The sequence below is a fragment of the Engystomops pustulosus genome, chromosome 6 (genome assembly GCF_040894005.1).
Source record: "Engystomops pustulosus chromosome 6, aEngPut4.maternal, whole genome shotgun sequence".
NCBI classification, from domain to species: Eukaryota; Metazoa; Chordata; class Amphibia; order Anura; family Leptodactylidae; genus Engystomops; species Engystomops pustulosus.
The window spans coordinates 31,739,352-31,764,742 of record NC_092416.1 but is presented as its reverse complement, the minus strand read 5'-3'; the positions used below and the strand labels follow the sequence as shown (position 1 = coordinate 31,764,742).

Sequence of the window (25,391 nt, the reverse complement as noted above, 5' to 3'; positions counted from 1 at the left end):
TTTTAAAAAAAAAAAACAAAAAAAAAAATTTCCATACGTCTTATTGTTGTATCTTGCAAGACCCAATAAATATTTTTTTTTTCGAGTTTACTTATTTTAGATCCATATTTAAAAAAAAAAAAGTCATAAAGGAAACTCAGTACTGATGTAAGCTACGATGTCTTGGAACCCAATGCTAAGATTAAAACATTTCTATGGAGATGTATGTATGTGCCTGAAAGTTAATAAAAATTATAGACAAATCTCTCGTCTAACTACTCTTCTAAACACATTTTCCTTGCTATTCTACGTCCTGTCTTTATTGTATCAGACACCTTTGATTACTATTTAAGATCAAGAAGCAGCGCATGAACACCTAAGAGCTCTTCAAGCATCACCTGGAGTGGTGGAAACGATACTACTAATAGGTTCTTCAGTGGTGGAAACGATACTACTAATAGGTTCTTGAGTGGTGGAAATGATACTACTAATAGGTTCTAAAGTGGTGGAAACGGTACTACTAATTGGTTCTAAAGTGGTGGAAACGATACTACTAATAGGTACTTGAGTGGTGGAAGCGATACTACTAATAAGTTCTTAAATGGTGGTGGAAACGATATTACTAATAGGTTCTGGAGTAGTGGATATGATACTACTAATAGGTTCTGGAGTGGTGGAAACGATACTACTAATAGGTTCTAAAGTGGTGGAAACGATATTACTAATAGGTTCTGGAGTAGTGGATATGATACTACTAATAGGTTCTGGAGTGGTTGAAACAATACTACTAATAGTTTCTGGAGTAGTAGAAACAATACTACTAATAGGTTCTGGAGTAGTGGAAACAATACTACTAATAGGTTCTAAAGTAGTGGAAACAATACTACTAATAGGTTCTAAAGTGGTGGAAACGATACTACTAATAGGTTCTTGAGTGGTGGAAACGATACTACTAATAGGTTCTGGAGTAGTGGAAGTGATACTACTAATAAGTTCTTAAATGGTGGTGGAAACGATATTACTAATAGGTTCTGGAGTAGTGGATATGATACTACTAATAGGTTCTGGAGTGGTGGAAACAATACTACTAATAGTTTCTGGAGTAGTAGAAACAATACTACTAATAGGTTCTGGAGTAGTGGAAACAATACTACTAATAGGTTCTAAAGTAGTGGAAACAATACTACTAATAGGTTCTAAAGTGGTGGAAACGATACTACTAATAGGTTCTTGAGTGGTGGAAACGATACTACTAATAGGTTCTGGAGTAGTGGAAGTGATACTACTAATAAGTTCTTAAATGGTGGTGGAAACAATATTACTAATAGGTTCTGGAGTAGTGGATATGATACTACTAATAGGTTCTGGAGTGGTGGAAACAATACTACTAATAGTATCTGGAGTAGTAAAAACAATACTACTAATAGGTTTTGGAGTAGTGGAAACAATACTACTAATAGGTTCTAAAGTAGTGGAAACAATACTACTAATAGGTTCTAAAGTGGTGGAAACGATATTACTAATAGGTTCTGGAGTAGTGGATATGATACTACTAATAGGTTCTGGAGTGGTGGAAACAATACTACTAATAGTTTCTGGAGTAGTAAAAACAATACTACTAATAGGTTTTGGAGTAGTGGAAACAATACTACTAATAGGTTCTAAAGTAGTGGAAACGATACTACTAATAGGTACTGGAGTAGTGGAAACGATACTAGTAATAAGTTCTTAAATGGTGGTGGAAACGATATTACTAATAGGTTCTGGAGTAGTGGATATGATACTACTAATAGGTTCTGGAGTGGTGGAAACAATACTACTAATAGGTTCTGGAGTAGTAGAAACAATACTACTAATAGGTTCTGGAGTAGTGGAAAAAATACTACTAATAGGTTTTGGAGTGGTAAAACGATACTACTAATAGGTTCTGGACTAATGGAAACGATACTACAATAAGTTTCTGAAATGGTGGAAATTATACTCCTAATAGGTTCTGGAGTAGTGGAAATGATGCTAATAATAGGTTCTGGAGTGTTGGAAAGATACTACTAATAGGTTCTGAAATGGTGGAATTTATACTACTTATATGTTCTGGAGTGGTGGAAACAATACTAGTAATAGGTCCGGCAGCAGTGGAAATTATACTACTAATAGGTTCTGGAGTGGTGGAAACAATATTACTACTAGGTTCTGGAGTGGTGGAAACAATACTACTAATAGATTCTGGACTAGTGGAAACGATACTACAATAGGTTCTGAAATGGTGGAAATTATACTCCTAATAGGTTCTGGAGTGGTGGAAACGATACTACTAATAGGTTCTGGAGTGTTGGAAACTATACTACTTATAGGTTCTGGAGTGTTGGAAACTATACTACTTATAGTTTCTGGAATTTTGGAAACAATGCTACTAATAGGTTCTGGAGTGTTGGAAACGATACTACTAATAGGTTCTTGAGTGGTGGAAATGATACTAATAATAGGTTCTTGAGTGGTGGAAACGATACTACTAATAGGTTCTTGAGTGGTGGAAACGATACTACTAATAGGTTCTTGAGTGGTGGAAATGATACTACTAATAGGTTCTTGAGTGGTGGAAACGATACTACTAATAGGTTCTTGAGTGGTGGAAGCGATACTACTAATAGGTTCTGGAGTAGTGGAAGCGATACTACTAATAAGTTCTTAAATGGTGGTGGAAACGATATTACTAATAGGTTCTGGAGTAGTGGATATGATACTACTAATAGGTTCTGGAGTGGTGGAAACAATACTACTAATAGTTTCTGGAGTAGTAGAAACAATACTACTAATAGGTTCTGGAGTAGTGGAAACAATACTACTAATAGGTTCTAAAGTAGTGGAAACAATACTACTAATTGGTTCTGGAGTAGTGGAAACGATACTACTAATAGGTTCTTGAGTGGTGGAAATGATACTACTAATAGGTTCTTGAGTGGTGGAAACGATACTACTAATAGGTTCTTGAGTGGTGGAAACGATACTACTAATAGGTTCTTGAGTGGGGGAAATGATACTACTAATAGGTTCTTGAGTGGTGGAAACGATACTACTAATAGGTTCTTGAGTGGTGGAAATGATAGTACTAATAGGTTCTAAAGTGGTGGAAACGATACTACTAATAGGTTCTTGAGTGGTGGAAGCGATACTACTAATAGGTTCTGGAGTAGTGGAAGCGATATTACTAATAAGTTCTTAAATGGTGGTGGAAACGATATTACTAATAGGTTCTGGAGTAGTGGATATGATACTACTAATAGGTTCTGGAGTGGTGGAAACAATACTACTAATAGTTTCTGGAGTAGTAGAAACAATAATACTAATAGGTTCTGGAGTAGTGGAAACAATACTACTAATAGGTTCTAAAGTAGTGGAAACAATACTACTAATAGGTTCTAAAGTAGTGGAAACAATACTACTAATAGGTTCTTGAGTGGTGGAAACGATACTACTAATAGGTTCTTGAGTGGTGGAAATGATACTACTAATAGGTTCTTGAGTGGTGGAAACGATACTACTCATAGGTTCTAAAGTAGTGGAAACGATACTACTAATAGGTTCTGGAGTAGTGGAAGCGATACTACTAATAAGTTCTTAAATGGTGGTGGAAACGATATTACTAATCGGTTCTGGAGTAGTGGATATGATACTACTAATAGGTTCTGGAGTGGTGGAAACAATACTACTAATAGTTTCTGGAGTAGTAAAAACAATACTACTAATAGATTCTGGAGTAGTGGAAACAATCCTACTAATAGGTTCTTGAGTGGTGGAAACGATACTACTAATAGGTTCTGGAGTAGTGGAAGTGATACTACTAATAAGTTCTTAAATGGTGGTGGAAACGATATTACTAATAGGTTCTGGAGTAGTGGATATGATACTACTAATAGGTTCTGGAGTGGTGTAAACAATACTACTAATAGTTTCTGGAGTAGTAGAAACAATAATACTAATAGGTTCTGGAGTAGTGGAAACAATACTACTAATAGGTTTTGGAGTGGTAAAAGCGATACTACTAATAGGTTCTGGACTAATGGAAACGATACTACAATAAGTTTCTGAAATGGTGGAAATTATACTCCTAATAGGTTCTGGGGTAGTGGAAATGATGCTAATAATAGGTTCTGGAGTGTTGGAAACGATACTACTAATAGGTTCTGAAATGGTGGAATTTATACTACTTATATGTTCTGGAGTGGTGGAAACAATACTAGTAATAGGTCCGGCAGCAGTGGAAATTATACTACTAATAGGTTCTGGAGTGGTGGAAACAATACTACTAATAGATTCTGGACTAGTGAAAATGATACTACTAATAGGTTCTGGACTAGTGGAAACGATACTACAATAGGTTCTGAAATGGTGGAAATTATACTCCTAATAGGTTCTGGAGTGGTGGAAACGATACTACTAATAGGTTCTGGAGTGTTGGAAACTATACTACTTATAGGTTCTGGAGTGTTGGAGACAAGGCTACTAATAGGTTCTGGAGTGTTGGAAACTATACTACTTATAGGGTCGGGAGTGGTAGAAACAATACTGCTTATAGATTCTGGACTAGTGGAAATGATACTACTAATGGCAGGGTCTGAACAGGCAGCAAAATACTAAGAAAACAGTTAATAGTAACCCAGATCCTTACACTATTAAAAATTAACTTTTAATCAGTAACTATTAAAAGTAATTTTCTGAAGAGAATATGGGAAAGCAGTTTAATTCCCATTTTCACCTTTATAGTTTTCTAGACTAAATGTACAATAAACATTTATCTAACTATGAACAAAAGATCTATTTTCAAGCTTAGTGTCCACTGCACAGATTCACTATAACAAATACAGCACCAGAACGAAGCCCAGTAGATAGCAGCCAACAAAGAAGCCAATATAGTGTGGCAATAATAGTAGTCAATATTGTAATAGTTCAATAGTAACCAATATAGTCACAGTGACCCCACAGTAGCCAATAAAGTCACAGTGCCCCCCCCCACAGTAGCCGATATAGTCACAGTGACCGCACAGTAGCCAATATAGTCACAGTGCCTCCACAGTAGCCAATATAATCACAGTGCCCACACAGTAGCCAATATAGTCACAGTGCCCCAACAGTAGCCAATATAGTAACAGTGCTCCCACAGTAGCCAATATAGTCACAGTGCCTGCACAGTATCCAATATAGTCACAGTGCCCCAACAGTAGCCAATATAGTCACAGTGCCCCCACAGTATCCAATATAGTCACAGTGCCCCAACAGTAGCCAATATAGTCACACTGTAGCCAACATAGCCTCTGTACCCTACAGTAATCAACAGTCACAGAGCCCTGCCATAGCCTAGTCACAATGACCGACAGTAGGCGATATATTATTATAATTTATTTATATAGAGCACCATTGATTCCATGGTACAATCAATAAGGGGTTCGCATTACATTAAGACAAAAACAAATGCAAGTACTAAAAACTAAATACTTTATTTGAGATATATTGATATATCCTGCCAATTGATATATTACCAATGTCTGGTTATGACCAATCCTACCCCCACTGATCACTAGGGCATAGGCACACAATGCTATAGAAGAGATCTCCTAGGACAGTGGTGGCGAACCTATGGCACTTAGGTATGTAGGAAGAGGGAGAATGAGTAGACAGGACCGAATTATCGTTGGAAGACCTTCTGCTGGCCCCAAAATTCTGTGTACAGAGGGAAACTGACGAGAAGCTAAAATTTTCCATCTTGTCCTCAGGAGGCCAATACGATCAAACGTTGTTGAAGAAGAGGGAGCAATAAGTTAATGCCTTAATTTTTGGTTGGCACCTCGCAATAAATAAGGGGGGGTTTGGGTTGCAGTTTGGGCACTCAGCCGCTGAAAGGTTCGCCATCACTGTCCTAGGATCATGCAATATGAATTGTGGATTGTATAATATGAACTAATATTTTTGGTCGGGGCTCTCCGCCTGCCTCACAGGTGTCAAAATAAAGGTCCTGCGTGGCCCCCTATCCACCTATTCCTGGGAGCGGAGCGCACATCTGACAAAACAGGTATCGCCTCTTAGTGAACTCCTGTGCAAATTCTCATGTTGCTTTAATAATAAATGATGAGTATTTCTGGGCACGGGGACTATGCATCTGTAATGTGACCCTGTTCCATCTGCATCAGGTGTGATAACAGTAACATGAAGAAAATTCAGGGTTTTTTTATACCTTTCAATCATACACTGATGTGTATCCCGATTCTAACACAGTACAGAAGGATCGGACATATTGAATTTCACACGTCCAATTTTTATGTCATGGCAGATAATGGGGCACATTTACTTACCCAGTCCATGGAGTTCAACGAAAGTGCATTGTCCGACGATAATGCACTGTGCCGCGATTCACTAAGATTGTGCGCCCGATATCCTGCATGTGTCGCTTCCCCACTCAGGTCTCTGGAGTTCACCTTCTTCTTCCTGGTGCATGTAAGTGCATTGCATGCAACACAATTAGAAAGTTAAATCCCGCGCTCAGTCTGAATCAGTCGGATTGTCCGACGGCACACCTCCTGAGATCTGCCACATGGAAGCCGGCGCAGCCGCGCCACAATCCGATCGCATGCACCACAATCTCAGCGCAGACCCCTGTTAAATACCTGTCAAAGCAACGCAAAGTCTGACGAAAGTGCAATCCACGACCCTTAGTAAATAAGCGCCAATGTGTTTGGCATCATCTTAAGGTTTCTGTAATCCTTCACTAGTCCTGAGCTGTGCACCTCCTATTCCTCCTATAAACATGTACGCTCATCAGAGAATGCATGTGTTTTGAATAAGGAAAAGGGAATAAATCATCCAGCACCTAAGAGCATATGGATTACTCATGGAAAATACAACATGACAGCTTTATGCATGATAAGCCACACCGAGTGTGCATGTTTATGATGGGGCAAGTATTTGAAGGAAATCTACCGTAAAAATCAAGCATGAATACATCAGGAGGCCACTGAAAGGAAATCTACCACCAGGATGAAGGATTGTACACCAAGCATACAGGTGTGTGTCCACTCTTCATTAAGCTTCAGACGCCCTAGTTTTTAAGAAATAACTAAAAATTATGCACTTGAGTCTGAGGGGCTCCAGGCTCCATTGACAATTATGGAGTCCAGAGCCCCTTAGGTTCATTTGCATATTTTTTTTAAACTTTATTTTCTTAAAAACAAAGTACAAAGAAGCTAAAAGAAGAGCAGATCCTGCCAGAGGGGACACACGAGTATGTCAGTGTGCTTGGCTTACAATCCTTTATCCTGGTAGTAAAGTCAGCGGTGCAAGAGGAGCGGAGCTTCTACCATATGCCAGCGAACGAGCTCCAGTGTATGATAAATTTCAACCATGACTGCGGTAATCTTATATTTGATATCCATGGCCTACTTACTTCTAAAATCAACTTATTATACTAAATTATACTAATGAGCCAAAAGTGCCACGGAGGGCCTTACCAGAGCCCCCCCCCCCCATGTTGTAGCTTCACAGGCTGTTACACAGTCTGAGAGCAGTTCCCTCCTTCCCACTGTGCACTGTCAGATTACAGCAGGCAGAGGGAGCGGGTGAAGTGTTGAGGTAGAGGATGAGACAGTGTAATAGTATGTGAAGCTACAGTATGGAGGGGCTCTGGACTATAGCCTGCACCAGCTCCTGATGAGCAATTAGATCCAGGGGTACAGTCATGTGTACAGGCTGGAGCCTCTTGATATATCCAGCACAACCTGTGGGATAGAAAGAACATCAAGCGCTGGCGCATATTCTCAGGACATTTTGCAGAACTCTGGCAAAAAAATTGCCCAAAAAAACGTCAAAAACAGTCTAAAAAATTATGATCAATGCCCCCCTTGATGTTTTATTCTTATCACATATCTTTCTATACTTTACACTAGGCCTAATAGTCAACAGCAAAATGAACCTTTAAAAAAAATAAATTTTTGTTATGGTCAAGAAATAAGTTTCATTATTGTCTTTCTAAATAATTTATCACAGGAGGAAATAGCAGCAGCATAATTTCCTGCTCCATATTTATAGGAAATTTTGGAAAGTGAGATCTTTAATATCAGCTAACGTTGACAACACGTATGGAAAAAATAGGACGGTACCGTAAGTAGCGGAGTAACCAAAAATATCCAGAAATTACACAAAAGAAAAAACACAAAAACAAGTCTAAATGTTGAAGAAACAAAGTGAGTATTGTTTTGTGCACTGGTCTAGGCGCAGGAACAAAGACACAGAGCGGACACAGCGGTCGGAACTGCAGCAGGAACTTATTTATTAACTGTGAAGCGCGTTTTTGGTATTTAATATCATTTAAAAACCTAAATACCATAAAAAATATGCAATATAATACAAGTCCACTAAAGGCTATAACAGCAGCCACATGTATAAATCCTACAACTGCACAAATAATCGTGAGGGTGTCTATAAATCTACCAAAATAGCTAAAGCTCTCAAACGATGGAAGCCTGAAAGGGTCAAATGATTAAACGTTTGTCTGTTTTTTGACTTGTGGAAAGAGTAGGCAAAGTTGCAAAATAAGGAAATAAATTAAACTCCAGTCCTACTGTTCCGATCCTGCAATTATGTCATCACATGACTGCTTAATATGGCCTAAACCAACATATATTGTAGGCCATTACCTATCCCTTGGGTCCACCGCAGTGATGGTTGTCCAAATTGTCCATGTTGTCTCTCCCTCCACTACTGGTGCGTATGACTGTAGTATTGATTGGCTCCACATATGAGCAGATCAAATCCTACATAGTTCGTTGCCGAGTTTCATCTCAATAAAGGCCGAAATTGCTACTACAAGCAATAAAAGTGTTTTCAAATGAGTTTTTTTCTTAAACTTGTCTTGTCCAATCTCCAGAATTGTGCCGTGTGGTAAGAGATCCTGGTGGGTGGTTGTAGAATATCAGTGAAATATCCAGTGAAACCTTTACCGTGGAGTCAGTAACAGAGAACTGGGGTGGACTCGCTGCTTAACTCACAATGGACCTGCAGAGTAAAACATGTTAAAATTAAAAATACAAATGTAAAACACACAAATAAAATTCAGCTGATAAAACATTGAATACCCTTTAGGTCTCAGGGCTGTAAATGGCGGCCTTGAGCTAGTGTTTTGTGCACGCTCATGGTGTGGTGAGTACAATGTGCAGGTCCTTTTTTACAGTGTAGCTTCCTATGGAGATGGGAAGGGTGAGGAGCATTTGATCCTCCCATCTTCTCCCAGCCAAAACAGGACACAAATTTTTGGGCATGAGGCCTAAAGAAATGTTTTACATGTCTTTATGAAGATCTATGCATCTATATGGTTACAGACTACAAATTCACCCTGTGTAGTCTGATCCTTTAGTCATAGTTAGTTTTATCCGCCTCCTGCAGATACATTTGGTAGAAGCGTGTGAGTACAATTACAGAATCAGATTACACTGGGTTACATTAAGAGGTTTAACAAATGTGGAATTCTCACAAAATACTGATGTGGCAGTTTAGTATCCATAGTTCTAGACATAACCAGAAGAATTCAATGGGCATGTCCTACTCTGGTAACTGTCAACTGCAGTGGTGGCGAACCTATGGCACGGGTGGCACTCAGAGCTCTTTCTGTGGGCACACAGGCCTTCGCCCCAGGACAGAATCTGCTAGATGTGACTCAAGGCTTCCTCCTGCGGTCCAAGACAGCCATGGATATGCCATGCTCAGTGCTAATTTAAAGCGACACCTCCTTAGCTGCCAGGACTACACGAGAAGGTGTGGACAGAGATGGATTATTGTTGGAGCTCCTGCTCTGGGTCCCCTGATTCTTCCTCTTCAGGGGACCCTGGAAGGAAGCTATAATTCAGATTTCTCCATCTCCATCGTCTTTCTATTGTATTGGTGTCCTCAGGACGCCAATACGATTGAAACTTGTGATACAGCTGGGATCAATAGGTTACTGCGGAAATTGTCATGTTGGCACTTTGCGACATAAAAGTAGGTTTTGTTTGTAGGTTGGGCACTCTGTCTGTAAAAGGTTCGCCATCACTGGTCTACCAGAACAATTGGTATTGTAATCCGATCTGCTCTGATCAACTTTTTAGTAGTATTATTTTAGTAATAATGGGGGAATTTATTTATTTAAAATCCCCCTCACCCAACCCTCTTGTGCTTGTAATTACTAAGATTTGGTAGACTCAGGTGCAATCTCCACCAGGTTGGACCTGAGACCAGGTCTGACCAGGCCGAGGGTTCTGCAATAGTCTACAACTGAAAACCTTCATAGTAAATGCGGTGGACAAGGGAGTTTATCCACCCACCTCCCCGCTCCAACTAACCCAAAGTGCAAGTGCAAAATAGAGCAAACTGACTGGGGCAGAGAGATTTATCTCCCCGAATATGTACATATTTTGCTTGACAATATTACCTGTTGAGTCTGATGGGTCGTGAGCTGCTACCCTCCCAGTGCTTACTACTATAGTTTCGGTGCACTGCTGGCTTCCCCCCGATGCCGTTCTTTTTGCAGTGTTCTCTGCTCCATTCTTTGGACTTAAAGATCCATGTCCACTCTTTTGCCTGTTGCGGATATACTCTTTGTAATTTTTGGTAAGTAAAGTGTACAGAAAGGGGTTGATGCAGCTATTTCCATAGGTGAGACAGGTCACTAGCGTGTTGACATAGATTTCGGTCTGTACAGATACTTTTAGCCCCCCATGGCTGTAGAGTGGTATCAACTGCCAGATCCAAAATGGGAGAAAGCAGGCCCAAAACGCTAGCACGATTATGAAGATCATGAGTATAACTTTTTGTTTAGGAGACCTTTGAAGCTCTTTATTCAGGAGGCTCTTGGTCTGTGAGATCCAGTAGGCCCTTGCCAGCTTAGTGTACAAATAGCCAATGATAACGCCTGGTGCTAGGATGCTGGTGGTGAACAACACGGTCAGGTAGACTTTATAGTGTTCATCGCTCCACGTGGGCGTGCAGAGTTTTCTAACGCTTTCATTGTCCAACATCCGTTCTTCTTGATGTATCATCAACATCATGGGTAAAGTCAGTAGGAAAGACAAAATCCAGATGGCACACGCTAGAGTTTTTCTGTAACTTCTCGACCTTCTCACGGTATCGAAAGGCTTGGCCACAGCGATATACCTCTCGGTGCTCATCACGGTTAGGATGAAAATGCTGGCGTGCATAGTCAGAAGGTCCAAACTCAAAAGGACCCTACAGCCAATTTCTCCAAAGTACCAGTCCTTTACGAAGCTGTTGTGGACAATAAACGGGATGGTCGATAGATATAGGAGATCCGCCAATGCCAGGTTGACTATGTGAATATACATCGATGTGGATGTTGTCATTGAGATGCACATAACCACCAATGTGTAAAAGTTTCCGACAACCCCAATAACGCACATTAAAGACAGCAGGATCCCAATAACCGAGGTGGCAATGAGGTCATCTGTAGAGATATCGGTGGGAGATACCTGGCTTGTCAGATTACATGACATATTTTGGTCATAGACATCCATTTTTTTATGACTTGAAGATAGCTTTTTGGTTTCGGTGACCGGTCTGTAGTAACACCAATTGTTTAGTTACGCCTGCATTGACCTTAGAAGTTTTTCTCAAGGATCACCATATCATTATTGGTTTCGCCCTTCCATCCATATATTGATGAGTTTATTCTTTTTACCTGTAAAGACAAGTTATTGGATGAAAAAATGAAACTCAATGTTGCATGGTTAATACTTAATTTAAGGTGATTACAATAGTTAGACACTATCAATGGCTCAGGAATGAAATCAAAATCTCACATATACCGTAAATCAATTCTATGGCTACGGCGTAAAGAGAAAAAATTTATATAAAATATAACATTTAATTAATATATTAAATTTCGATGCACCGCCTCAAATTTTACATAACTTATTAAACTTGAATTACCAGTTCAAATGGCCAAATTGTGTTATGTCCATCTATGCCAAATGGTCAAATGCCAAAAGAAATTGGAACGGTCTTACCCCATCTGACGCACATTAGTAAGTCAGTTTCCATTGAAGCAGGGGTCACCATGAATGATTTCCCTAGTAAGCTCCAGCGTGTCCCCAATTACCCAGTGGGCCATGACTCCCGACCTTATAGGGCAGTACCATAATATTTACCCTAAAGAACTGCCCTAGTAGTCCCTAACAAAAGTTATTACGCTATGGCGCGTTTCATCATATAAGACTCTTCAGAGGGCTGTAAAAAATAGACAGGACAGAAGGGACCATTAGGTCCCATGCTACAGAGCAGAATTAAAGGGGTTGTCCACTTTCAGCAAATAATTAACATGGATTGTGTAAGTAAAAGTTATACAATTCTCCAAAATACTTTCTGTATCAATTCCTCATGGTTCTCTAGATCTCTGCTTGCAGTCCTGCTATAGAAAGCTGGTCCATGGTCATGTGATGTCACACAGGTGCACGACTTGTTATATCCCTGGTCATGTGATGTCACACAGGTGCACGGCTTGTTATATCCCTGGTCATGTGATGTCACACAGGTGCATGACTTGTTATATCCCTGGTCATGTGAAGTCACACAGGTGCAGGAGCCGTTATCATCACTGAGAGTAATCAGAGCCGTGTGATACTAACGGTTCGTGCACCTCCATCACGTGACTTGGGACAGATTTCTATCCACTGGAAGAAAACAGAGACACTTCCTATAACAGGACAGCAAGCAGAGATCTAGAAAGCCATGAGGTATTGATACAGAAAGTATATTGGAAAATGGATAACTTTTCAATACGCAAATATATCAAATATTTGCTGAAAGTGGACAACCCCTTAAGTAACCAGAAAGTTATATACTGGTAACACTCCCCATTACAAAGGCCTCCCCTGCCCAGTTACAGTTACAATAGTTAGGACTAATTCTCATGACTGTATGAAGAAACGTTATTCAGACTGATACATGATTGTGTGTAGTGTGCAGACACAGTGGGGCTCATTTGCAAAGGCTTGCGCTGCTCACTTTTGTGAGCCTTTTTTGGGGATGACATGGCTTGGACAGGTATTTAAGAAGTGTGCACGCTGGGATTGTGTCGCGCGCTATCGGATGATGGCGCAGCTGCGCTGGCTTCCATTAGGCACAGCTTAGGGCATGTGCTGTTGGACGATCCAACTGATTTGGACTCAGCGGGGAATTAACTTTCAAATTGTGCCGCAAGACTTACATGCACCAGGAAGAAGAAGGTGAATGATGGTTAGTGAGTAGGCAGTATTATATTATAGGGGTAGTGTGTATGCAGTATTATATTATAGGGGTAGTGTGTAGGCAGTATTATATTATAGGGGTAGTGTGTAGGCAGTATTATATTATAGGGGTAGTGTGTAGGCAGTATTATATTATAGGAGTAGTATGTAGGCAGTATTATATTATAGGGGTAGTAAGTAGGCAGTATTATTTTATAGGGGTGGTGTGTAGGCAGTATTATATTATACGGTTAGTGTGTAGGCAGTATTATATTATAGGGGCAGTGTGTAGGCAGTGTAAGATTATCGGGATAGTGTGTAGGCAGTATTATATTATATGGTTAGTGTGTAGGCAGTATAATAGTATATGGTTAGTGAATAAGCAGTATTATATTATAGAATTAGTGTGTAGGCAGTATTATATTATAGGGCTAGTATGTAGGCAGTATTATATTATAGGGGTAGTGTGTAGGCAGTATTATATTATAGGAGTAGTATGTAGGCAGTATTATATTATAGGGGTAGTAAGTAGGCAGTATTATTTTATAGGGGTGGTGTGTAGGCAGTATTATATTATACGGTTAGTGTGTAGGCAGTATTATATTATATGGTTAGTGTGTAGGCAGTATAATAGTATATGGTTAGTGAATAAGCAGTATTATATTATAGAATTAGTGTGTAGGCAGTATTATATTATAGGGCTAGTATGTAGGCAGTATTATATTATAGGGGTAGTATGTAGGCATTATTATATTATAGGGCTAGTATGTAGGCAGTATTATATTATAGGGGTAGTATGTAGGCATTATAATATTATAGGGGTAGTATGTAGGCATTATAATATTATAGGGGTAGTATGTAGGCAGTATTATATTATAGGGGTAGTATGTAGGCAGTATTATATTATAGGGTTAGTGTGTAGGCATTATTATATTAAAGGGGTAGTATGTAGGCAGTATTATATTATAGGGATAGTGTGTAGGCAGTATTATATTATAGGGTTAGTGTGTAGGCAGTATTATATTATAGGGATAGTGTGTAGGCAGTATTATATTATAGGGGTAGTATGTAGGCAGTATTATATTATAGGGTTAGTGTGTAGGCAGTATTATATTATAGGGTTAGTGTGTAGGCAGTAATATATTATAGGGGTAGTGTGTAGGCAGTATTATATTATAGGGGTAGTGTGTAGGCAGTATTATATTATGGGGGTGGTGTGTAGGCAGTATTATAATATAGGGGTGGTGTGTAGGCAGTATTATATTATTGGGGTGGTGTGTAGGCAGTGTAAGATTATCGGGTTAGTGTGTAGGCAGTATTATATTATATGGTAGTGTGTAGACAGTATTATATTATATGGTAGTGTGTAGACAGTATTATACTATATTGTTAGCGTGTAGGCAATATAATAGTATATGGTTAGTGAATAGGCAGTATTATATTATAGGGCTAGTGTGTAGGCAGTATTATATTATAGGGGTAGTATGTAGGCATTATAATATTATAGGGGTAGTATGTAGGCATTATAATATTATAGGGGTAGTGTGTAGGCAGTATACTATTATAGGGTTAGTGTGTAGGCATTATTATATTATAGGGTTAGTGTGTAGGCATTATTATATTATAGGGTTAGTGTGTAGGCAGTATTATATTATAGGGTTAGTGTGTAGACAGTATTATATTATAGGGTTAGTGTGTAGGCATTATTATATTATAGGGTTAGTGTGTAGGCAGTATTATATTATAGGGTTAGTGTGTAGACAGTATTATATTATAGGGTTAGTGTGTAGGCATTGTTATATTTATAGGGTTAGTGTGTAGGCATTATTATATTATAGGGTTAGTGTGTAGGCATTATTATATTATAGGGGTAGTGTGTAGGCAGTATTATATTATAGGGGTGGTGTGGAGGCAGTATTATATTATAGGGTAAGTGTGTAGGCAGTATTATATTATAGGGGTAGTGTGTAGGCAGTATTATATTATAGGGGTAGTATGCAGACAGTATTATATTATAGGGGTAGTGTGTAGGCAGTATTATATTATAGGGGTAGTATGTAGGCAGTATTATATTATAGGGTTAGTGTGTAGGCATTATAATATTATAGGGGTAGTGTGTAGGCAGTATTATATTATAGGGTTAGTGTGTAGGCAGTATTATATTATATGGCAGTGTGTAGACAGTATTATACTATATGGTTAGTGTGTAGGCAGTGTAATAGTATATGGTTAGTGAATAGGCAGTATTATATTATAGAATTAGTGTGTATGCAGTATTATATTATAGGGTTACTGTGTAGCCAGAATTATATTATAGGGGTAGTATGTAGGCAGTATTATATTATAGGGGTAGTAAGTAGGCAGTATTATATTATAGCGTTAGTGTGTAGGCAGTATTATATTATAGGGGTGGTGTGGAGGCAGTATTATATTATAGGGGTAGTATGTAGGCAGTATTATATTATAGGGGTGGTGTGGAGGCAGTATTATATTATAGTGGTAGTATGTAGGCAGTATTATATTATAGGGCTAGTGCGTAGGCAGTATTATATTATAGAATTAGTGTGTAGGCAGTATTATATTATAGGGGTAGTGTGTAGGCAGTATTATATTATAGGGTTACTGTGTAGCCAGTATTATATTATAGGGGTAGTATGTAGGCAGTATTATATCATAGGGGTAGTAAGTAGGCAGTATTATATTATATGGGTGTTGTGGGGGCAGTATTATATTATAGGGGTAGTGTGTAGGCAGTATTATATTATAGGGGTAGTGTGTAGGCAGTATTATATTATAGGGGTAGTGTGTAGGCAGTATTATATTATAGGGGTAGTAAGTAGGCAGTATTATATTATAGGGGTGTTGTGGGGGCAGTATTATATTATAGGGGTGGTGTGGAGGCAGTATTATATTATAGGGGTAGTATGTAGGCAGTATTATATTATAGGGCTAGTGTGTAGGCAGTATTATATTATAGAATTAGTGTGTAGGCAGTATTATATTATAGGGTTAGTGTGTAGGCAGTATTATATTATAGAATTAGTGTGTATGCAGTATTATATTATAGGGGTAGTGTGTAGGCAGTATTATTTTATAGGGTTAGTGTGTAGGCAGTATTATATTATAGGGGTAGTATGTAGGCAGTATTATATTATAGGGGTAGTGTGTAGGCAGTATTATATTATAGGGGTAGTGTGTAGGCAGTATTATATTATAGGGATAGTGTGTAGTCAGTATTATATTATAGGGGTAGTATGTAGGCATTATTATATTATAGGGTTACTGTGTAGCAAGTATTATATTATAGGGGTAGTATGTAGGCAGTATTATATTATAGGGGTAGTAATTAGGCAGTATTATATTATAGGGGTGGTGTGGAGGCATTATTATATTATAGGGGTAGTATGTAGGCAGTATTATATTATAGGGGTAGTAAGTAGGCAGTGTGATATTATAGGGGTGGTGTGTAGGCAGTATTATATTATAGGGGTAGTATGTAGGCAGCATTATATTATAGGGGTGGTGTGGAGGCAGTATTATATTATAGGGGTAGTGTGTAGGCAGTATTATATTATAGGGGTAGTATGTAGGCAGTATTATATTATAGAGGTGGTGTGGAGGCAGTATTATATTATAGGGTTAGTGTTTAGGCAGTATTATATTACAGGGTTAGTGTTTAGGCAGTATTATATTATTGGGTAAGTGTGTAGGCAGTATTATATTATTGCGTAAGTGTGTAGGCAGTATTATATTATAGGGGTAGTATGTAGGCAGTATTATATTATAGGGCTAGTGTGTAGGCAGTATTATATTATAAAATTAGTGTGTAGGCAGTATTATATTATAGGGTTAGTGTGTAGGCAGTATTATATTATAGAATTAGTGTGTAGGCAGAATTATATTATAGGGGTGGTGTGTATGCAGTATTATATTATAGGGGTAGTGTGTAGGCAGTATTATTTTATAGGGGTATTGTGTAGGCAGTATTATATTATAGGGGTAGTATGTAGGCAGTATTATATTATAGGGGTAGTGTGTAGGCAGTATTATATTATAGGGGTAGTGTGTAGGCAGTATTATATTATAGGGTTAGTGTGTAGGCAGTATTACATTATAGGGGTGGTGTGGAGGCAGTATTATATTATAGGGGTAGTATGTAGGCATTATTATATTATAGGGTTACTGTGTAGCCAGTATTATATTATAGGGGTAGTATGTAGGCAGTATTATATTATAGGGGTAGTAATTAGGCAGTATTATATTATAGGGGTGGTGTGGAGGCATTATTATATTATAGGGGTAGTATGTAGGCAGTATTATATTATAGGGGTAGTAAGTAGGCAGCGTGATATTATAGGGGTGGTGTGGAGGCAGTATTATATTATAGGGGTAGTATGTAGGCAGTATTATATTATAGGGGTGGTGTGGAGGCAGTATTATATTATAGGGGTAGTATGTAGGCAGTATTATATTATAGGGGTAGTGTGTAGGCAGTATTATATTATAGGGGTAGTATGTAGGCAGTATTATATTATAGGGGTGGTGTGAAGGCAGTATTATATTATAGTGTTAGTGTGTAGGCAGTATTATATTATAGGGGTAGTGTGTAGGCAGTATTATATTATAGGGGTGGTGTGGAGGCAGTATTATATTATAGGGGTAGTATGTAGGCAGTATTATATTATAGGGGTAGTTGTAGGCAGCATTATATTATAGGGGTAGTGTGTAGGCAGTATTATATTATAGGGGTAGTGTGTAGGCAGTATTATATTACAGGGGTGGTGTGGAGGCAGTATTATATTATAGGGGTAGTATGTAGGCAGTATTATATTATAGGGGTAGTAACTAGGCAGTATTATATTATAGGGGTGTTGTGGAGGCAGTATTATATTATAGGGGTGGTGTGGAGGCAGTATTATATTATATTATAGGGGTAGTATGTAGGCAGTATTATATTATAGGGGTGGTGTGGAGGCAGTATTATATTATAGGGGTAGTATGTAGGCAGTATTATATTATAGGGCTAGTGTGTAGGCAGTATTATATTATAGGGTTAGTGTGTAGGCAGTATTATATTATAGGGGTAGTGTGTAGGCAGTATTATATTATAGGGTTACTGTGTAGCCAGTATTATATTATAGGGGTAGTAAGTAGGCAGTATTATATTATAGCGGTGTTGTGGAGGCAGTATTATATTATAGGGGTGGTGTGGAGGCAGTATTATATTATAGGGGTAGTAATTAGGCAGTATTATATTATTGGGGTGGTGTGGAGGCAGTATTATATTATAGGGGTAGTATGTAGGCAGTATTATATTATAGGGCTAGTGTGTAGGCAGTATTATATTATAGAATTAGTGTGTAGGCAGTATTATATTATAGGGTTAGTGTGTAGGCAGTATTATAGTATAGAATTAGTGTGTAGACAGTATTATATTATAGGGGTAGTGTGTAGGCAGTAATATATTGTAGGGTTACTGTGTAGCCAGTATTATATTATAGGGGTAGTATGTAGGCAGTATTATATTATAGGGGTAGTAAGTAGGCAGTATTATATTATAGGGGTGTTGTGGAGGCAGTATTATATTATAGGGGTGGTGTGGAGGCAGTATTATATAATAGGGGTAGTATGTAGGCAGTATTATATTATAGGGGTAGTAAGTTGGCAGTATTATATTATAGGGGTGGTGTGTATACAGTATTATATTATAGGGGTAGTGTGTAGGCCGTATTATTTTATAGGGGTAGTGTGTAGGCAGTATTATATTATAGGGGTAGTATGTAGGCAGTATTATATTATAGGGGTAGTGTGTAGGCAGTATTATATTATTGGGTTAGTGTGTAGGCAGTATTATATTATAGGGTTAGTGTGTAGGCAGTATTATATTATAGGGGTAGTGTGTAGGCAGTATTATTTTATAGGGGTAGTGTGTAGGCAGTATTATATTATAGGGTTAGTGTGTAGGCAGTATTATTTTATAGGGGTAGTATGTAGGCCGTATTATATTATAGGGGTAGTGTGTAGGCAGTATTATATTATAGGGATAGTGTGTAGGCAGTATTATATTATAGGGGTAGTATGTAGGCATTATTATATTATAGGGTTACTGTGTAGCCAGTATTATATTATAGGAGTAGTATGTAGGCAGTATTATATTATAGGGGTAGTGTGTAGGCAGTATTATATTATAGGGGTAGTGTGTAGGCAGTATTAGATTATAGGGGTGGTGTGGAGGCAGTATAATATTATAGGGGTAGTATGTAGGCAGTATTATATTATAGGGGTGGTGTGGAGGCAGTATTATATTATAGGGTTAGTGTGTAGGCAGTATTATATTATAGAGGTAGTGTGTAGGCAGTATTATATTATAGGGGTAGTGTGTAGGCAGTATTATATTATAGGGGTGGTGTGGAGGCAGTATTATATTATAGGGGTAGTATGTAGGCAGTATTATATTATAGGGGTAGTTGTAGGCAGCATTATATTATAGGGGTAGTGTGTAGGCAGTATTATACTATAGGGTTAGTGTGTAGGCAGTATTATATTATAGGGGTGGTGTGGAGGCAGTATTATATTATAGGGGTAGTATGTAGGCAGTATTATATTATAGGGGTAGTAAGTAGGCAGTATTATATTATAGGGGTGTTGTGGAGGCAGTATTATATTATAGGGGTGGTGTGGAGGCAGTATTATATTATAGGGGTAGTATGTAGGCAGTATTATAGGGCTAGTGTGAAGGCAGTATTATATTATAGAATTAGTGTGGAGGCAGTATTATATTATAGGGGTAGTGTGTAGGCAGTATTATATTATAGGGTTACTGTGTAGCCAGTATTATATTATAGGGGTAGTATGTAGGCAGTATTATATTATAGGGGTAGTAAGTAGGCAGTATTATATTATAGGGGTGTTGTGGAGGCAGTATTATATTATAGGGGTGGTGTGGAGGCAGTATTATATTATAGGGGTAGTATGTAGGCAGTATTATATTATAGGGGTGGTGTGGAGGCAGTATTATATTATAGGGGTAGTATGTAGGCAGTATTATATTATAGGGCTAGTGTGTAGGCAGTATTATATTATAGAATTAGTGTGTAGGCAGTATTATATTATAGGGTTAGTGTGTAGGCAGTATTATATTATAGAATTAGCGTGTAGGCAGTATTATATTATAGGGGTGGTGTGGAGGCAGTATTATATTATAGGGGTAGTGTGTAGGCAGTATTATATTATAGGGTTACTGTGTAGCCAGTATTATATTATAGGGGTAGTATGTAGGCAGTATTATATTATAGGGGTAGTAAGTAGGCAGTATTATATTATAGGGGTGTTGTGGATTCAGTATTATATTATAGGGGTGGTGTGGAGGCAGTATTATATTATAGGGGTAGTATGTAGGCAGTATTATATTATAGGGGTAGTAAGTAGGCAGTATTATATTATAGGGGTGGTGTGTATGCAGTATTATATTATAGGGGTAGTGTGTAGGCAGTATTATTTTATAGGGGTAGTGTGTAGGCAGTATTATATTATAGGGGTAGTATGTAGGCAGTATTATATTATAGGGGTAGTGTGTAAGCAGTATTATATTATAGGGTTAGTGTGTAGGCAGTATTTTATTATAGGGGTAGTATGTAGGCAGTATTATATTACAGGGGTAGTGTGTAGGCAGTATTATATTATAGGGGTAGTAAGTAGGCAGTATTATATTATAGGGGTGGTGTGTATGCAGTATTATATTATAGGGGTAGTGTGTAGGCAGTATTATTTTATAGGGGTAGTGTGTAGGCAGTATTATATTATAGGGGTAGTATGTAGGCAGTATTATTTTATAGGGGTAGTGTGTAGGCAGTATTATATTATAGGGTTAGTGTGTAGGCAGTATGATATTATAGGGGTAGTATGTAGGCAGTATTATATTATAGGGGTAGTGTGTAGGCAGTATTATATTATAGGGGTAGTATGTAGGCATTATTATATTATAGGGTTACTGTGTAGCCAGTATTATATTATAGGAGTAGTATGTAGGCAGTATTATATTATAGGGGTAGTAAGTAGGCAGTATTATATTATAGGGGTGGTGTGTAGGCAGTATTATATTATAGGGTTAGTGTGTAGGCAGTATTATATTATAGGGATAGTGTGTAGGCAGTATTATATTATAGGGGTAGTATGTAGGCATGCATTATTATATTATAGGGTTACTGTGTAGCCAGTATTATATTATAGGAGTAGTATGTAGGCCGTATTATATTATAGGGGTAGTGTGTAGGCAGTATTATATTATAGGGGTGGTGTGGAGGCAGTATTATATTATAGGGGTAGTGTGTAGGCAGTATTATATTATAGGGGTAGTGTGTAGGCAGTATTATATTATAGGGGTAGTATGTAGGCAGTATTATATTATAGGGGTAGTGTGTAGGCAGTATTATATTATCGGGTTAGTGTGTAGGCAGTATTATATTATAGGGGTGGTGTGTAGGCAGTATAATATTATAGGGGTAGTGTGTAGGCAGTGTTATATTATAGGGGCAGTGTGTAGGCAGTATTATATTATAGGGGTGGTGTGTAGGCAGTATAATATTATAGGGGTGGTGTGCAGGCAGTATAATATTATATGGTTAGTGTGTAGGCAGTATTATATTATAGGGGTAGTATGTAGGCATTATTATATTATAGGGTTACTGTGTAGCCAGTATTATATTATAGGAGTAGTATGTAGGCAGTATTATATTATAGGGGTAGTAAGTAGGCAGTATTATATTATAGGGGTGGTGTGTAGGCAGTATTATATTATAGGGTTAGTGTGTAGGCAGTATTATATTATAGGGATAGTGTGTAGGCAGTATTATATTATAGGGGTAGTATGTAGGCATGCATTATTATATTATAGGGTTACTGTGTAGCCAGTATTATATTATAGGAGTAGTATGTAGGCCGTATTATATTATAGGGGTAGTGTGTAGGCAGTATTATATTATAGGGGTGGTGTGGAGGCAGTATTATATTATAGGGGTAGTATGTAGGCAGTATTATATTATAGGGTTAGTGTGTAGGCAGTATTATATTATAGGGGTGTTGTGGAGGCAGTATTATATTATAGGGGTAGTGTGTAGGCAGTATTATATTATAGGGGTAGTGTGTAGGCAGTATTATATTATAGGGGTAGTATGTAGGCAGTATTATATTATAGGGGTAGTGTGTAGGCAGTATTATATTATAGGGGTAGTGTGTAGGCAGTATTATATTATCGGGTTAGTGTGTAGGCAGTATTATATTATAGGGGTGGTGTGTAGGCAGTATAATATTATAGGGGTAGTGTGTAGGCAGTGTTATATTATAGGGGCAGTGTGTAGGCAGTATTATATTATAGGGGTGGTGTGTAGGCAGTATAATATTATAGGGGTGGTGTGTAGGCAGTATAATATTATATGGTTAGTGTGTAGGCAGTATTATATTATAGGGGTAGTATGTAGGCATTATTATATTATAGGGTTACTGTGTAGCCAGTATTATATTATAGGAGTAGTATGTAGGCAGTATTATATTATAGGGGTAGTAAGTAGGCAGTATTATATTATAGGGGTGGTGTGTAGGCAGTATTATATTATAGGGTTAGTGTGTAGGCAGTATTATATTATAGGGATAGTGTGTAGGCAGTATTATATTATAGGGGTAGTATGTAGGCATGCATTATTATATTATAGGGTTACTGTGTAGCCAGTATTATATTATAGGAGTAGTATGTAGGCCGTATTATATTATAGGGGTAGTGTGTAGGCAGTATTATATTATAGGGGTGGTGTGGAGGCAGTATTATATTATAGGGGTAGTATGTAGGCAGTATTATATTATAGGGTTAGTGTGTAGGCAGTATTATATTATAGGGGTGTTGTGGAGGCAGTATTATATTATAGGGGTAGTGTGTAGGCAGTATTATATTATAGGGGTAGTGTGTAGGCAGTATTATATTATAGGGGTAGTGTGTAGGCAGTATTATATTATCGGGTTAGTGTGTAGGCAGTATTATATTATAGGGGTGGTGTGTAGGCAGTATAATATTATAGGGGTAGTGTGTAGGCAGTGTTATATTATAGGGGCAGTGTGTAGGCAGTATTATATTATAGGGGTGGTGTGTAGGCAGTATAATATTATAGGGGTGGTGTGTAGGCAGTATTATATTATAGGGTTAGTGTGTAGGCAGTATTATATTATAGGGTTAGTGTGTAGGCAGTATTATATTATAGGGGTAGTATGTAGGCAGTATTATATTATAGGGTTAGTGTGTAGGCAGTATTATATTATAGGGGTAGTATGTAGGCAGTATTATATTATAGGGTTAGTGTGTAGGAAAATATTAAGCTCATTTATACTATGATACCGCATGGACATAAAAATCTGTAGCATAAATCGGAAACAATTTATCTGTGAAGTTTTCAGATAAAACATTAGACTCGTGTGAAGGGATTTCTACATTTCTACGATGGTTTGTACAAGTTGTTCTCTTCTGGAAACTGTTCACCTTCTTGTAGCAATAAAACAGCAGGTGAAAAGCAACAAACTACAATCCCGCAGATTCACAAAACCCGTATTGTACGAGTATAAATCCACTATTCCAGATATTTCATACAATTTTATTCCTGCATTTTTTTTTCACAGTTAGGGGTCTGACCTAATTAAAGGGAGTGTGACCTCACAGTTAAAGGGTCGTGCACCAGAAGTTATGTCAATAAACAGGGATTGTGCCCCATTTATCCATCTTTTGTAAACTAAACCAACTGGTAGGAGGCGCAATCCAATACTACACTAGCATCCAGCACCAGACATTGGGAGAAATCTGGTCTGGTCTAACTTTACTTCTTACTAACCTTAAGTCTGCTGTGAAATACTATAGGTTGAAGACAAAATTACAGGCGGTCCCAACTTACAGACAACCCATAGTTACAGACAGACCCCTCTGACCTCTGGTGAAGTCTCTGAATGCTTTACTATAGTCCCAGACTGCAATGATCAGCTGTAAGATGTCTGTAATGAAGATTTATTGATAATCCTTGGTCCCATTACAGCAAAAAATGTTTAAACTCCAAATGTCACTGGGGCCAAAAAAAATTGGATCTACAATTATAAAATATACAGTTTCGACTTACATACAAATTCAACTTAAGAACAAACCTCCGGACCCTATCTTGTACATATCCCGGGGACTGCCTGTAATTTGGGGATTGGTAGGCAAATAAATTACACTTCTAGACTTTTACCCCTTACCATATATAGTGTAATATGTTTACATTTCTTTATGCGACAATGTGATTATGATAATAATGATTAATAATAAATGCAATTTTTGGTGATTTTCTCAATGTATCATTGCCATTTAATAGTAACTGGTCCAAAGATTTCCATGCTAATGGAGAAAAAAAGGATTTTAAAATTGGGAATGTTATAGTTTTTTTCTGTAATGTAAAGCCCTATATACGGTATAGAGCTTATAAACAAAGCAAACATGCACAGGTTTTGGTTTTATTCTAAACACGCAAAGGGATTCTTACAGAATTAAGAATATTCACCCAAACTTTTCAATATTTTCAACTTTTTGTACAATAAAAAAAAATTCCAATTTGTTTATTTTACTCCAATTTATCCAGTTTATCGTAGACATTTAAAACGTTTTTATACATTTTATACTACGTCCATTTTTTTGTAGTTTTTCAAACACGATAACCATCCAGGGGGGAAAAAAGCCATAAGAAGATCAGTCAGCATAAAAATAAAAACACTCGAAAGTACAGAATCTTAATAACTGGACATTCCAATCTTTTGCTTCAGAATTTAGACCAAGTAAAAAAAAAAAACTGGACGTGAGATTTCCTCCTTTGCCAACCTTTGCCCGGGATTTTTTCTTTTGAATATTGACAGTGAAAAAAAATCTTAAAACGAAGTGTCATGTTATTTTTTTATTATATAAAATTCTATTCGAAATGTTGTGAAATCCTAAGGAAATTGACCTGTCCTTGTCAAGCTGAGCTGTGATAAATACCCAAATAAAAACAATGTCAGAAAACATCAAAATGCCCACATACCATACTTTGAACTTTTTGTTATCATGTTGTCAATTTTTTGTTCCAAATTGGTGGAAACAAAAGAGAAGGTATTTTT

The 25,391-nt window shown here is 37.5% G+C and overlaps 1 protein-coding gene across 2 annotated transcripts in view; it reads right to left on the bottom strand.

Moving 5' to 3' along the window:
• Positions 1-8,379: 8,379 nt before the first annotated feature.
• Positions 8,380-25,391, bottom strand: part of LOC140134827 (urotensin-2 receptor-like) — a 55,927-nt gene continuing 38,915 nt past the window's right edge. For both annotated transcript variants that reach the window (XM_072155495.1, XM_072155496.1), the window contains exons 2-3: positions 10,427-11,689; positions 8,380-9,018 (exon numbers count right to left, since the gene is read on the bottom strand). In XM_072155495.1, coding sequence (XP_072011596.1) covers positions 9,008-9,018; positions 10,427-11,525 — 1,110 coding nt within the window. In that variant the 5' untranslated portion in view covers positions 11,526-11,689 and the 3' untranslated portion in view covers positions 8,380-9,007. The remainder of the gene's footprint in view (positions 9,019-10,426; positions 11,690-25,391) is intronic.